The sequence below is a fragment of the Nicotiana tabacum genome, chromosome 20 (assembly GCF_000715075.1).
Source record: "Nicotiana tabacum cultivar K326 chromosome 20, ASM71507v2, whole genome shotgun sequence".
Lineage (NCBI taxonomy): Eukaryota > Viridiplantae > Streptophyta > Magnoliopsida > Solanales > Solanaceae > Nicotiana > Nicotiana tabacum.
This window is the reverse complement of record NC_134099.1, coordinates 92,296,974-92,312,444: the sequence shown is the minus strand read 5'-3', so window position 1 is coordinate 92,312,444 and position 15,471 is coordinate 92,296,974. Positions and strand designations below refer to the sequence as shown.

Below are 15,471 nucleotides of genomic sequence, written 5' to 3'. Positions count from 1 at the left end.
CTTGTCATTGGCCATAAAGAGCCTCCCTTAATTATATCCTAACTATTAGCCCTTTTCCGATTATCCCCGATAGCTCGAGCCAGAGCCCAGGCATCGACCTCGAGGCCCCTTATCGGCCAGTCCGAGGCCCGAATAGCTAACCCCTCGGTTTGATTATAACTCTACTTTAGTTCGCATTTCGTCTTTGAACTTCATATACCTAGCATCAACTGCTTAACAACTAGCATAAAAATAGATTACGTATTTTTTAGAATCCCATCAACAAATTTAATTGTTATTACCATTTTTACTGTAAACAAACGTATTTTTGGCGAGAAATAGTTTTTTTTAACTAATTAATTTGAAAAGTACTTTTGAGCAGCAATTAACATTTTTCAAGCTTTTAAAAGGTACTTCTAATTGTATTTTTTTCAAAAGTGCTTTTCAAAAAAATATTTTTAGGAAGAAGCTACTTTTTTCTGCTTGTCACGGTTTTCTATTTCCATTCACAAGTACTGTTTTTTTCAGTATTTTAAAAAGCGTGGGCATAAGGCGGGGCGTTTTACATATGCCTCAATGAGGCGTAAGCCCCGAAGCACGGGGCATAAGCCCCATAGGTATTTAATTTTTAATAATTTATAAAAATAATATAATTACAGTAAATATTTATAAATAGCTAAAATTGTATAAAAATTGGAGAAAACTATAAATATATGAAATATATATATATATATATATATAGATGTGCTCCATCCCCACAAAAAACTAGTCAAAACAATCTATTATACACTACGTTAGAAGCACAAGTAACTTGAGTAAAAAATAATAAAGTTTTCTACATGGAGGAACAAAAAGGATGACTAACCTACAATTTTAGATTTGAACTTGGTGCTACGAAGGAGAATAGAGTTCTCTTTGTATTTGTAAAAAAAAAATTGAATTTTCGTTGCTTTTTGGAGATATTAGCAAACTAGCGAACAAGATAAAAAATTGGGAAAACCCATGAATTAGGGCTTCAGTCAATAAAAAAAAGTCTTTACTTTTAAATTTAATACATTTTAGTTCCTTTTTAAAACTTTTGAGTAATTACCAAGCTCAATTTTGAGAATTTGGGTATTATATGAATGACTTATTCAACAATTTTTATTTTAATTTGAAAAAAACTCTGGGGCTTACGCCCTATGTTTTAAAAGGCAGAATTGGGATTCGCCCGGGGCTCGCCCCGGGGCAGAGCACTCGTAAAACGCCCCTGGGCTTATGTGTGGGGCTTAGTTCCGCGAGACTTACGCCTCGGCCATCGGGCACGCCCAACGCCCAGCGTACTGGCTCACCTAATAGAACTTTATGCAATTGTATGTAACTAACCTTGCAAATCCTCAATTTTTCTTAATAAATCTTTGACTATTCAAAACAACTTTTTTCTTAATCATAAATCATTGAGTTGAGAGTATTTTATGTCATAATTAAAATAAAAATTATTACACGTTATCCCTAAGACTGCTATGATGGTGAATTTTAAATAAATCTATCATTTAAAAAGTATTTATTTATTAACTTTTGTTATATCTTTACTATATAATAGTCATATTATTTTTTCCACATTTACGAGATACAATACTTATTAATTTAATAGCTCGGTATTAGCTAGTAACTATTTACAAATAATTAGTTATCATGATATTGTATGATGAATTATGTCTCACTTTATTAACTTGTAGAAACTTAAAAATAAATGATGCTAGAGAATCATATTTAAATTGTGAATTATGTTTTTATATAAATTCTCTTTCAAATAGAAAGCATATTAAATGAAAGGAGTATTTTAAGAAAAATCAAATTATGATATTGAAATTCTTTCAAGATTCATTACTTCTTAAGAGATACATATAGGATTTCGTATGGAATATATTAATTTTGATGTTTGAGTTATAACGACGTTGCAGCTAAATTGCATATTATGATTTAGATCATACTTTTCGTATTATTCATAGTTGAATTATAATTTATAAATATTTTAAATAGATTATTTATTATAATTTATGATTTTAATGTAATTTTTATAATTATTTTTATTTTATACTATCTTAAAATTCTTGAATTAATAAACTTTAAAGATCCGTGGGACTTATGCCCCATGTCTCAGGACTTACGCCTCGCCTCGTCAGAGGTAAAACGTCTCGCCTCACGCCCCCACCTTTTAAAACATTGCTTACGCCTCACTAAAAAAACGCGCCTCAATCACCTCGGGGCATACGCCTCTTGAGACATCCGTTTCACACCATCACCTCGGGGCGTTTTTGATGTGCCTCGCCCCAGGGCTCACCCCGAAAACGCCTTTTAAAAACACTAATTTTTCCTTCTTAAAAAGTAGTCAAACACCTTAATTTTGGGAAAAATATTTTTAATCAAATAAAAGTATTTTTGGCCAAAACGAAAATTAGGCTAACAAGCTGTAAGTTCTAGTAATGGTTTTTGTCGTTTAAGGATAGCAGTTCCAAATTCTAAACCCTTCCCCTTAATTCTCCACCCCTTGGCCCCTCCTTTTCTTCTCCTCAGTCTAAGGGTTTGCATCAGTAACGAGGGTTTTGAGGAAAGATGAAATTAATACTACGAGGGTCATGAGGGGCAAAATATTTTCTTTTTCTTCATCAGAATCGAGGGATTTGGGGGGCAAGAAATTTGATTTATAAATATGCTCTCCGAAATGAAGAATGAACATCCGATCTGACTATGATCTCTCCCTTTCTCTCCAGTATCTACCTCCCCTATTAATTATTTTACAGCAATTTCAATGCTCTCTCTCTCTCTCTCAAGTCTCAACCCTATCTCACCATCTTAAATAGTGCCCAACTCTCATAGCCGACTTTCTAGTATATGTTTCTTTCATCTTATTACAGACAGAGGGAAAAACTAAAGATGATGCAGAGACTATGATGATAATATGCAGTTTCATGGAAGTTTGGCAAAGGGTTTCTTACAGAGTTCTTTGGCATTCTGTCCACCTCCCTCTTCTTTAGAAATGAAGATGACCAAGAAAATGAAAAGGACAAAAAAAAAGGAGGTTTAATTAACGTGGAGGTGGGCATACTGCCAATAGAGCTGTGTTGATTTCTCTTTGTAAAACTCTCGTGATACATCAAACAAGAGAGATCCTTTCTTCTTACACACGTTCTTCATGTTTTTGTTCTCCCCAGGTTTTTGTTCACTTGATTATTCTTTCTTTCAGTTATTTTCTCTTCATCATCATTCATCTAATCCATGTTTATTTTTCTTGTTTAAACCTTCGATTTAAAAAAAAAAAAAATCTAATGCTTCAAGGCTAGCTCAAGTTTCTTCTAGGAATAATGGAACAACTATCCTCGACTTGACAATGTTACATGGAGCTAAGAACCCTAATTTTCAGAATTTGTTCATGTATTTCATGTTTTAACTTTATTTAGTCCTTTTTCCCATTACCTCCTTTGCTACGTAGCCCCATATGTATATATATGACACTTTTTGATGCTCTTAATGCAACTCTATGGTTAAAGAGATACAGAAAGATGCAGCTGATCTTTCCCATGTGGTAAGAAAAATAGGCAGGGATGCGTTTTTGTTCGTTACTCCTTCCGTTTTAAAAAGATTGTCCTAGTTTAATTTAATAAATAAGGAAAAACTTTTGAGATACATAGTCTTTATAAAAGCCATAATATTTGTGTAGTTGTAAAATTTTTGAAATTTGTGGTCTTAAAACTTGTGATAGTATTTGTGTAGATCATGCCAATCTTTTTGAAACGGATTAATAAGGAAGTAGTCCAATCATTTTTTCAACAGAGAAAGTATTATTTCTCGTAAAACATCTCTTTGTTTCATCACTATTTTAACCAAACTAAGAAAGTGTTGGGTTTGAATGGATTCGAATTTCCTGGTACCAGAAAGATGAGGCTGTTTTACGCTACCAGTATATTATAACATGTTCTAATAGGTAACTTACTTTATTTTTGAGATTACTAATTCACTTTTTGTCAACAATTAATTTGTTGAGTAGATAATTAATAATATAAAAATTCTTTAATTATGTAAAAAGAAAGTAGTAGTCGGACAGTTAAGTCCAATATTAACTCAAGTCAAATGAGACATCATATGACCTGCTCCTCTTTAATGTTTTTCATGTGTGCGCTCTGTAATCTTTGTGAGCTAGTGTTCGCTTAATTAGTGCAATGCTGATGACATGCTGATGGGACTCAACAGTTGATGAGCTGCTGGGTACAGGTAAATGTAGGTATAATATGACACTATGAGTAGACCCTAGTTTTTGGGAGTGGGAAAAAAGACTTGTGCATTTTCACACTTAATCACTGCAGATGGGTGATTTCACATTACAGTACAAGAAGATTGTAGAGAGAGGGCAGGAAAGTAGGCTCATGATTAATGTCTGACATTTCCATTAAAGTATAAGGGATATGTTTTTGGTCTACCGTTAAAGCAGACTAATTAAATGCATTCGTAGTAGTCAGGCTATGTGATGAGTATATATGGGACGAGTTATAAGTGCCTATCAACCAAATTGTACGTACCAAACATTCTAATGCATAATATGAGAAAAGGTTGAAAAATTGATCAATAACTGAGGACTGGTTGGTATCTAAATATCTTATTGATTTTTAGCTAGTTATAGTACTTAATTCTTTCTAGCATTTGTTGTTAGAGACTACTACTGCATGTCTTTCCATCTTCTGAAATGCATTACAGTTGATCATTTATTTACAGTAAATATTTTTCACACTATGAAAGTACATATGTTCCTTCGGCGGTATATGTTCCGTCCGTCCTTATTTACTTGTCGTGTTTGCTAAAGCTACTATTGACTTTAATGTATAATCCCACCATTCCTATTTACTTGTTTAAAAACTTGGCTAAGATAGAAAATAAAGCTTGATGATCAATGTTTCAGTACACTAGAAAGCTTGGGTGCAACATCGTCTTATAAAAAAAATCGTCTATTTGATTTCATGTCAATTGCTTTCTTCTAGATTGGCGAGGAAGCAGGAAATGGAGCACTTGGCATGTTTCAGTAGAGCTAGAACTGAACTTACAGAAAATTTAGTGGTGTAACTTTAAAGTCATTTCCCATTTGATTCAAGTTTTCCATGACATGAATGACTACCCACCACCTGGCCAAATGATGTTCACGTTCGAACGTTTTTACTCTTCCCAACAGATGGTAATGATGCTTATCCACAGGGACGTATTTACCATTGAGTTAATAGCTTTTGGTCAAATTTCTTATGTATTTAAGAAATACGTTAACTATGTTATAAATAGAATTTTATTTATGGTGAATGTCTATATTTAAATAGATTTTAGGGTTTATTACTTGGTGGCTAAGTCACCTTCTCCATATAAATAGAGGGTTCTATTTCATTGTAAATCATCCCATATCTATAAGAATTCCCTTTCTCTGTACTTTGTTCTGTAATACTCTTCTTCTTCTTTTATTATTTTATAATACGTTATCAACACGAGACTCTAACCAATTAAGTAGAAGCTTTGGGATTGAGCATAATGATTGTCAATTGTTCCATGGACTTCCTTTATGATTAAATTCTGGATTTAAGGTAAGCATTTTACTTTTCTCTTTCGAATTTTTGACATTCTACAATTTGATTTTAAATAAAAACAAAGACGAAAAATTTTGATTGTAACTCTAATGGAGTTTGAAAGAAATTATAACCACTCGAAGTGGTAAAATTTCTATGTCTTGCCATGATCAAAGTCATGTATGATCGTGAGCACAAGAAGTGGAAACTCGTCACATTGAATTTGCTTCATTCTCATTCCCTTAGGAGAATGTAATAGCAGTATGTAATAAGTCTGAAAGAAGACAAAATTATTACTATGAATGTATCAATGGATGTGGACGTGACAATAGATGAAATTATAATCGTCATTACTGTGGTAATGAGAACAATAAGGATTCTCAAAATAATCATTCACTCTGTGAAAGTAATATCTGTCATCGATTTGACATGAGATTTTATATAGCACATATAGATGATTATGGTCCATTCATGATGAGAATGTGACAATATCTGATTTATGAAGACATATTCATTCTTGGAAGAATATGAACGTGCTATTGGTATTGAATATACCACACTCACATCTAGAAGGAGGTTTGAGATGATATAAGAAAATAATGTCATTATTATGGTATGAATGGTCATTGTTCATGTACCTATTGTACGCCAAAACATTTTGGCAATGTGATTATTAAAGGACAACAATAATGCAAGAAACATATCTTGCATATAATTTTGACCATAACCATAATGGTATAACTTATCTTTAAAAGAGATATTCACTATGTGGATGTTGATAAATATGTGGTAGTACCAAACTAATTGAGAACTCTGCAAGAGCTAATTATTACTATTTTGGAGAAACACAATTGATTACCAATAAGGTATTGTGTTGTAGTAAATCTCAAAGAAACTTATTCAGTTTTCAAAGTATACGCGAAAACGGTTGATTATATTGAGACTATAAATAAAGAAAGATTTAATATCTTCTATTACTACAATTTGTAGTAGGGTAATATGTATGTGAAAAGCTACCCGCTTTATTCTCCAGTTTGTACTACACAAATAAAAGAATACCATAATAAACTGAATGTTTGTTGGTATAAAAACTCATATCATTATAAACTTGGAGTTTATTGATATTTGCACATATCATGATGTAAACCTGAAGTTTACTAATGCAGACAATTTTATCAAGCATGGCGTATTGAGCGATCTTGATTTAAGTATGATGTGCAAAAATAAAAGAGAATTCGCACGAGTAAATATTAAAGGACTAGAAAGTTCTTTATGAATTCTCTTGTGTTGCTTGTTCTCACTAATTAATAGACCAACTAAAATTGGGATCGAATCCCATGAATGCTGGAATTATCAAAGGTGAATATGGGCCCATTCACCTACCATGTATACCACATAAGATGCATCTATGAGATGGTTACATGTGCGATTATTATTAACCCGCAACATGGTGTTTGCGAGGTAACTTGCTCAATAATTTGATTTAGAGCATAATTTTCAAATTTTTTATTCAAGATAGTTCATCTTAATAAGTTGGTTTACATCACAGTTGGTTTAGCAAAATAATTTATTGAGTGTCTCCACTTAATAACTAAACTATTGCTTATGAGAACAAAGTTATCTATGTCAGTTTGATATAGGTTATATACGAAAGTATATTACACTCTCCCCTCGCAAGTGGTTCACAGTCAGGAACCAAATAATTCCATCTTATTATTATTGATGTGCGGTGTATATTTTGATTAACACCATAACGCACAAAGATGATGAAGCAAGTTAGTTTTTCTAACATGATGGGGAGAGATGATAACATTTGAGAAAAAGTTACGCGGAATGAATTATCATTTTTACATCTAGATCCTCTAATAAAATAATATAAACTTAAAGTTCATAAAAAGATAATTCATTTGCAATATATTGCAAAGCATGCCAGACGCATTTGCTGACCCAAAGAAAGTAACTATATTCTCATTGCAAATGCTCATATTAAGTCCTATAAGGACAAAGTCTATGGTACGCTTAAAGCGTATAGACAAATCGATTTCAAATAAACTTCTTAATAAAGAAGATGAACAAATGATCATAATAAAGGAGGCAAGTGATCTAGAAGATCACATGACATAACACTTCATAAAATCTCATGAGAGATTCAGGTACTTGAATATATGAATGAAGAGATCCCTATGTTATGTCTTTATGAAAAAATATTGGAACCGATATAAAATATTTGTCGACAACATCTATCATAGCGCTAAGTATAGATGAGGATCTTAAGTCTATCGAATATAGACACAAAAGTATTGGCCAAATGGAAGAGACACAATTCAAGTAGAATTGATTCCATATGAAAGACACATAATTTTGTCTATGTTGTTCAAATACTTGAAAGTATAAAGTCAATGGTATGTGCAATTAGTTTTCGATATCTTATATGTCTAGCATGACATAAAAACTTGATATGCATATAAAGTCTATTATATGGCTTATATGACTTAACTTATATAACAATCCTTGAAGGATTTAAATCGCTTGAAGCATATACAATTCTTGGTCCCGAAGTACCGTATGATAAAGGTAATTTGTGCACATATGTATTTTTCTATAACTATAAGCATGATAATAACTATAAGCATGAAACAACCTCTCTGCCCCTCGGGGTAGAGGTAAGGTCTGCGTACATATTATCCTCCCCAGACCCCACTTGTGGGATTACACTGGGTTGTTGTTGTTGTTGTTGTTGTTGTTGTTGTTGTATAAGCATGATAATGTGATAGTGAAAATACCTCTATGGAGATATTGAAAAGGCCATTCTACCGCAGTTTATGAAGACATTACATCTCTATCAAGAATGATGATTTCAAGATGCAATATATTCATTCAAGTTAATATGGCTGATTTGTTTATCAAGTCTCTACCAAAGATCGTATGAAGATGATGCACAAGATTGAAATGCAAATACTTAAAGATGTGAATTAATGCTCTCATCAGGGGGAATTAATACGTGTTGTACTCTTTTTCCCTTACAAAGTTTTGTCCCACTGAGTTTTCCTTGCAAGGTTTTTAACGAGACAACCAAAAGACGTATTGTTAGATATGTGTACTCTTTTTCCTTCTCTAGAATTTTTTCCCATTGAGTTTTATTTAGTTAAGGTTTTAATGAGGCACATTATCTGTTGAATAGACATTCAAGGGGGAGTGTTATAAATAGTATTTTATTTATGGTGAATGTCTATATTTAGAGAGATTCTAGGGTTTATTACTTGGTGGCTAAGTCACCCTCTCCCTATAAATAGAGGGTTCTATTTCATTGTAAATCAACTCATATCTATAAATTTACGCCAAATGAATATCAAAGACCTTTAGGTAATTAAGAAAGCACTTGGACTTGAGAATCTTAAGGTTTGCATTCCGAGAGTTCCTTGCCCCAAACTTTTGTTCTTCTTTTTGCTACGGAAAAATCCTTATGGCCTTCTCGTGAACCCCACTCTAGTTGAGGAAATTTTTACTTTGTACCTCACACAAAGGCAGAAAATTCATGCACTTCGTATTATCAATACACAAAAGTTCAAAAGACTAATCACAATAGTATAGGATTTTGCTCTGATAAGTATTACACACCAGAACGTTGCCTCGTGGAGTAAAAGCTAGTACAAGTTTTTACATAAAAGCTCCAAGAAATTCCCCTTGATTTCATGTCAGTTGGATCCAAAGATTTACCAAAGAAGGAACCTAGGACTTCTACATCTCAGTTAACAGTAAAATATGCTAGCAACTAGAATAGACCGATGTTTACCAACATCACATTTGGCAAATGTTATTTAAGGTCAATACTCAATGCTAGTTCAAAATTTAGCAAAAGAAATGGTAATTTAGATTATTGCACAGGAAGCCCTCTCCACAGGACTGTACCATGAGAACTAAGATATAAACTTAAAATGATTAGATCCAGATTGTGTAATAGACATAAAATACAAACCAATATTATCATACAGAACATTCTCTCCTTGTGGGCGCACCATGAACACTCACAGTGATGAACTTAAACGATCGAGATCCACAAATCCAGAAAGCACGGCCCTGTTACGATCCTTAACCTTCACTTGATATATAACTCTGCACATTCCAACTGTCTTTTAGTCTACCAAACACCCAATAAATATATTGAATCCCGTAATAAACGATGTACTAATTTAACATACCTCAACCCTGCCAACCACATTTCCGTGATTAAAGTCTCTCCTGGATAGACATGTAGTAAAAATCTGCCAGATATGCTCTTGATCATGTTCTGTTCACCTCCGCAAATACATTTAATGATAGCCCTAACTGCATATCCAAGCGTGCACAACCCATGCAGTATTGGACGAGAAAATCTAGGCAAAGTACATCCAAAGAAATTAGATTGCACTGACACATTGTAAATGCATGAAAACAGATAAAAAAGATTGTAACTTGATATTGTTCAACTAGAACTAGAATTACAGAAGCAAAATCACTCCTTCAACTGATGTCCTGAACAAAAGAACTAATTAAGCTTCAAGTTGAACATAAAACTAACAAAAGAAAACACCTTTTTGGATCAGGGTATGGCCTTAAATTTATACAAAGTATTCCAACCAAGCGCATTTGTATAAACTCACTTGTTAAAAAGGATGAATATGAGGAGATGGACAGTACTATGGTTGTTGAAATTACTAAGCCATGTACCATCATGTGTAAGCATCATGTCCAAGTTCAGATTTCAAATTCTTAAAAAATTTTAGTTTCTGCACTTATTTTCCGACATGTATTTCAGTGGCGAAGGACTCATCTTTCAGGGGTATGTCCCCAAACAGATGGTGGGGAGGAGTCAGGAATGCCTTTTTTCTACTCTCTACAGTTGTAATAAAAAATAGTTATTGGGTCAGGGGGTGGGTGTGGGTGGGGTTTTTTTTTTTTGGGGGGTGGGGGTTGTTGTTTAGGGCTAAGATATTTTAGAACGACATTATCATGAATTAGTGCAGTTCGAAATTCTTATATTTTTTCATTTTTTTTCTGTTCACATAGTCCACAGCTAGGCTTGCCGCATCAGCACTTAAGATGGGCAAGTCGAAGGGCAAAAATGCTTACCTCTCTTACAATTTACCAACTTATTGAATAATGCCAGTTAAGAAAACTTGTTTAGGTTTGGCAATATTTCTTTCTAAAAGTGCGGCAATAATAGAAAAACCCGAAAATTTCCCACATGTTATGCTTCACTCAGGAAGCAATATCGCTAGTTTGTGAGTGCCCTTTCTATTTCGTGCAAACAATGGGATGTTCACGTCTAATATCCAGGGACGGCCCTTCCATAAAGCAACCGCTTTAGGCCCCATATGTGTGGGGGGGCCCATTTTTTTGTTACACCTAATAGACTATGTATAAGTTTAAAAAAAAGTTATGTAAAGTGAAAAACTTTGATTTCTTTCTTAAACAAATATAGAGAAGAAGAATTTGCAACTGATATGATTTCTACGAAGGAAATTGCACTTGAAATGAATATCGAACCCGAATTCTGTAAGAAACGTGTGATATATAGCAAGTAACAATTTGATGCGAATGTTGATAATGAAATCTCAAAATCTTTCGAAGAGTCCTTTAGAGTTGATTACTTTTATACATAATAGACAAGACTATTTTTTCATTTCACAATGGATTTAAACAATTCAAAACATATGAAAATATTTTTAGTTTTCTATTTGGCAGTAAAAACTAAGATCACTAGATGTTGGAAATTTGAAAAATATATTGCCTTAATCTTGAATGTTCCTTAAAACATAATAATCAATTTGATATTGATGGTCTAGATTTATTTTCTAAATTAAAAGTATTAAAAAAATAGTACAATTAGAAGATAACGGTTTAATTGATACACTTAATCAAATAAAAAGATTTAATTCTTTTCCAAATGCCTAAATTGCTTATGGAATAATGTTCATAACTCATGTTACTGTTGCTTCAGCGGAAAGAATTTTTCAAAATTAAAATTGATAAAATCTTACCTATGAACAACAATGTCACAAGAAAGGTTAAATTGATTAGCTATATTGTCAATCGAGAAATACTTATTAGGAGTTATTAATTATAAGAAAATTATTAATAACTTTGTATCTAAGAAAAGGTAAAAAAATAGACTTTAAATAAATAATTAAAAAAATTAAAAAGTTAAGGCCCTCATAAAGTTTGGCTTTAGGCCACAAAATTCGTCGGGCCGCCCCTGCTAATATCATGCAACTTTAACAAGCATCACATACCGGCAAACATTGGCTAAGTAGCTCAAGGATAACAGAATATAAAAGTTATTGGCAAAGAGTAGAACAAGTGACTCATAAGATATAGTACTATCATTATATAGATAGAGTTAAATTGCATTGTTTATGGAAGATTACCCTGCAATTCCTGCAACCATTGGATCTGAATGCAATGGATTGTAATCACCAGATAGCCTATACAGCAAGGCCTGCATCACCACATTAGGAAAGTTCAAAAATCCAATGAAAACAAGTATGACAAAATCTTCAAGCCCTCAAAAGAGGATGTAAGTATGAGAATTAACATGCCTTTGAGACTTATGGTCCTACACAACTCAAGTAAATACAAGCATAGCGTTCAAGATACAGATATTGATGCTTAAATTTGTGTAGTACCGACATGAAAAACAATACGCAACTCATGTAACCAACCTGTGATGCATGCGTACATTCTTCAAAAACTGCAAAAGGTTGACTTTTGGGAATTTTAGGAAAGGCAGATTGATTACTAGGATTTTTTGAGTAAGAGTAAGGCTGAGATGACTTCGAGAACCCACCAGCACCCCTCAAGTAAATTGCCAACCTGCAATTAATATGTGGTGTTTACTGTTTGCTTTAGCATAAAAGCTCTAGGCATATCAGTTAAACTAAAACTTACCGGTTCATGCATAGTGGATCATCAGATTCTTTCTCGTAACTTACAATTTCTATTTCAAGAATGGCTGCTTTACCTGTTATAAATCAACAACTCGTCACGTACATATCTTCTCTTTTCATTGCTGCATCTCAAAGAATGACATTATCATTTTAATTTCTGTTAACCTATTTCCAAAATGCCTTAGCTAGAAAAAGAGTAAAATTTCAAAATTATATCCACTCAACTCATTCCCACCAACTGCCTAATTGAGAAATGTTTCTGCACACCAGCAGTAGACTTGCTATAAACCATTTGCCTCTAACTCTAATGCCTTCACATTTAGCTGTCTATATTTTTATTCAAATGTTCTAATTTGAAGTACGAACTTATCTAGTTCCTGCAGTATTTCTGTTTGCTATTCATACTCATACCTTTATCATGCAATCCAGCAATACTCACTTTGTTTAGTATCTGCAACAATAACATCAAGGAAATAACTTATTCTAGATTAAAAAACGAAAGGGGAAAAAGGATGATAAATAAAATTAAGATTATTAATAAACACTAAGGTACCATATTCTTCCAACCCAAAACTTTAAAATAATCTAAACTAAGTCATGTTTCAAGTGGTGCCAAGGGAAGGCTCCTCTTCCCTCAACTATGTTTCATCGTGTCAAAGGACTAGGATTTATTGAAATAACTAAAGCCAAACATGTAAAAATTTAAGTGAAAATGTATCAGCTGTGCTGTATATATACATATACAAGAACCAAATGCCACTATCCAAAAGTTAGGCAGGAAAGCTGTGAATATAAGATATGTATAAGCGCAATAAACGTAAAAGATATGAGATTTGAGGTTTGTAACTAGAATGTTGGTATTATATTGACAGAACATCTATGCAAGTAAAACTGATATGTCCAACTACAGATTACAACTAGTTTCCTGAGGAAAAATTACTTCGAAATTACTGTTGATCTTCATTCATTCTTGAATACCTTCTGCACCCAAATTTAAGAGATAGATTATGTTCTTGCTAGATAAGTTGAGGCATCTAGTCAGACACTTACACAGCCATGGGAAGGGAGTGGCTTATAGATTTCAACGTATTGTTGGCCGTGCAGTAGAAGACGTGGATCATATCTAGCAAAACGAAGCAGAAATGATGCACTTAAGCTAATATCTTGGCAGTGTAGAACAATTGCATGTCTACTCTACACTCATATAAACGAGCAATTTTACTTTAGCACTTGATCAAATATATGGAGAAACAGAAGCAACAGTGTCGTATCTTTAGAGATGATTGGCAACACAGAGAAAAGGAACCGACCCCCCTGCCCCCAACCAAAACTAGAAAAGTATGTGTTCTACTTACTGCAAGCCTGGAATCTGCTCCATTTCTGAAGTAAATCCGAGAGAGAACAAAGCAGCAAAAGTTGGCAAGACCTAAAAAGATAAAAGGCCACAGGTGAAGAAAAAGGCAAATCAATTACAGCAACGAATTCCATTGCATTTCTTCAACCTTTGCAGTCCTGTATAGTATAGTTAAGTATTAAACTATTAGGAAAATAAAATGAGTGTAACCTGTTCTTTTCTATGCAAGCACTGTCAGGTCGTTAAAGATAAACAATTACTCCGAGTATGACCTTGTGATGTTTACTAATCATAGTATACTGTAAGCAAGGGACACATTCCCCCAGTTAAGGGTACCTAAGCCTTTATAGAGATAAAAAGTTTGCCTTTACCATCATTCAAATCAAACAGTAGAAAATACAACAGAAGAAGATAATTTAAGCTGCAGATTGGACTATGGCTTGACATACATCAAGTTCAATTAAACCAAAATTCATCACTTCCTAAGAATCAACAATACCTGAATGAATTCTTGACCATCTTGATGATAAACATATTTAAGCTCTTTATCATCAATAGCATCCTTTGCACATGCTCCTATGCCAAGAGCGTAAAGAGCAGCATCCCTATTTCACAATTAACAATTGCAACATGGTAACAAAAACCTCAAAGGTCAAGAACACTAGCAAAATTCAAGCCTAATCATTTGCACAAATTAATAAAAACATAAATTGAGCAAAATGGATATAAAGGTTTCATGTAACTTCTCCCTATTAGCCTACTTTTACAAGTATGTTGCAGTACCTTTCAGTGTAAGTATATAAACTCTGCAAATACCAGTAAGCAAAAATTAGTGTTGGGATTAAGCGAAATTGAGCAAGTTAATTCGAGAATTAAGAAAGAAAGGAAGAAGGATCATGAACCTCAGGAAATTTGTGGGAAATGACTAGTTCAGGATCGAACTCAGAACATCCAGAGCCCGCCATTTAATCTTTGAGAAAAGCAGAAGAATCTTCAACTTCCAACAAGACAAATTTCAAGGTACAATTTTGGAAAAGCTGTAATTGCGTTGGGTGGGAACTGAGTTGTAGAGAAAAGTTGCTGCTTTTAGCAGAGCTTAAGGAAATCGTTTCAGGAAAAACAAAAATGAAAAATTGGTCGTGGGTTTGGAACGCAGATCGAAGTGGATTGATAATGGTTTAAAACAAAGTTTTATTATACATATATGTAAAATGTAAAATTTAAAAATAAGTGGGTCTAAATATAAAAGGTATTGTATCTTTTCTTTGTTGTATAAATTATAAAGAAAAATGTTTCACATAAGTTGAGACAAAAAATTATTTTTTAAGACTTAGAGTTTTAATCGAATCAGATTATTAAAATCTTGTTATCAGATTAATGATTATGAAGACTCTTTTCCCACATAGATTAGAATGGTACAGTTGAATTTGTTACGTGGTTTATAAACAAGCGAATTGATTTGATCCAAAAATGGTAGTAAATAGGATTAAAAGTAAGACTTAGCGATTAAACCTGAAGAAGATGACAAACCTGACTCTGAGAACAACGTCTCCGAGGACAGAAATGAGCACAATATGAAAGAGCAAATAAAGTTATTTAATTGAGAGCGAAAATGGAATACAACACATGTTTT

General features: G+C 33.1%; 1 protein-coding gene and 1 long non-coding RNA gene across 2 annotated transcripts; one reads left to right on the top strand and one right to left on the bottom strand.

Moving 5' to 3' along the window:
- Nucleotides 1-2,441: 2,441 nt before the first annotated feature.
- LOC142174135 (uncharacterized) lies at nt 2,442-5,424 on the top strand. Its single transcript, XR_012703466.1, has 2 exons — nt 2,442-3,173; nt 4,992-5,424. It is a non-coding gene; the product is annotated as an uncharacterized LOC142174135 (long non-coding RNA).
- Nucleotides 5,425-9,310: 3,886 nt separating this feature from the next.
- On the bottom strand, nt 9,311-15,013 carry LOC107773136 (enoyl-CoA hydratase 2, peroxisomal-like). The gene is made up of 11 exons (XM_016592582.2): nt 14,741-15,013; nt 14,622-14,644; nt 14,338-14,443; nt 13,840-13,910; nt 13,535-13,607; nt 12,896-12,935; nt 12,486-12,558; nt 12,260-12,410; nt 11,966-12,036; nt 9,758-9,931; nt 9,311-9,671 (listed from the first exon to the last, which is right to left on the bottom strand). Exons 1-11 carry the CDS (start codon nt 14,801-14,803, stop codon nt 9,584-9,586), a joined length of 933 nt encoding a protein of 310 aa, XP_016448068.1. The 5' UTR covers nt 14,804-15,013; the 3' UTR covers nt 9,311-9,583.
- Between the last annotated feature and the right edge of the window lie 458 nt (nt 15,014-15,471).

Bases quoted from the DNA above. Each gene is read 5' to 3' on its own strand.
- LOC107773136 (XM_016592582.2), bottom strand. From the start codon at position 14,803: ATGGCGGGCTCTGGATGTTCTGAGTTCGATCCTGAACTAGTCATTTCC. The intron at 14,645-14,740 runs GTTCATGATCCT...TGGTATTTGCAG, and splicing joins TTTCCCACAAATTTCCTGAG to AGTTTATATACTTACACTGA. The intron at 14,444-14,621 runs GTACTGCAACAT...ATTGTGAAATAG, and splicing joins TTATATACTTACACTGAAAG to GGATGCTGCTCTTTACGCTC.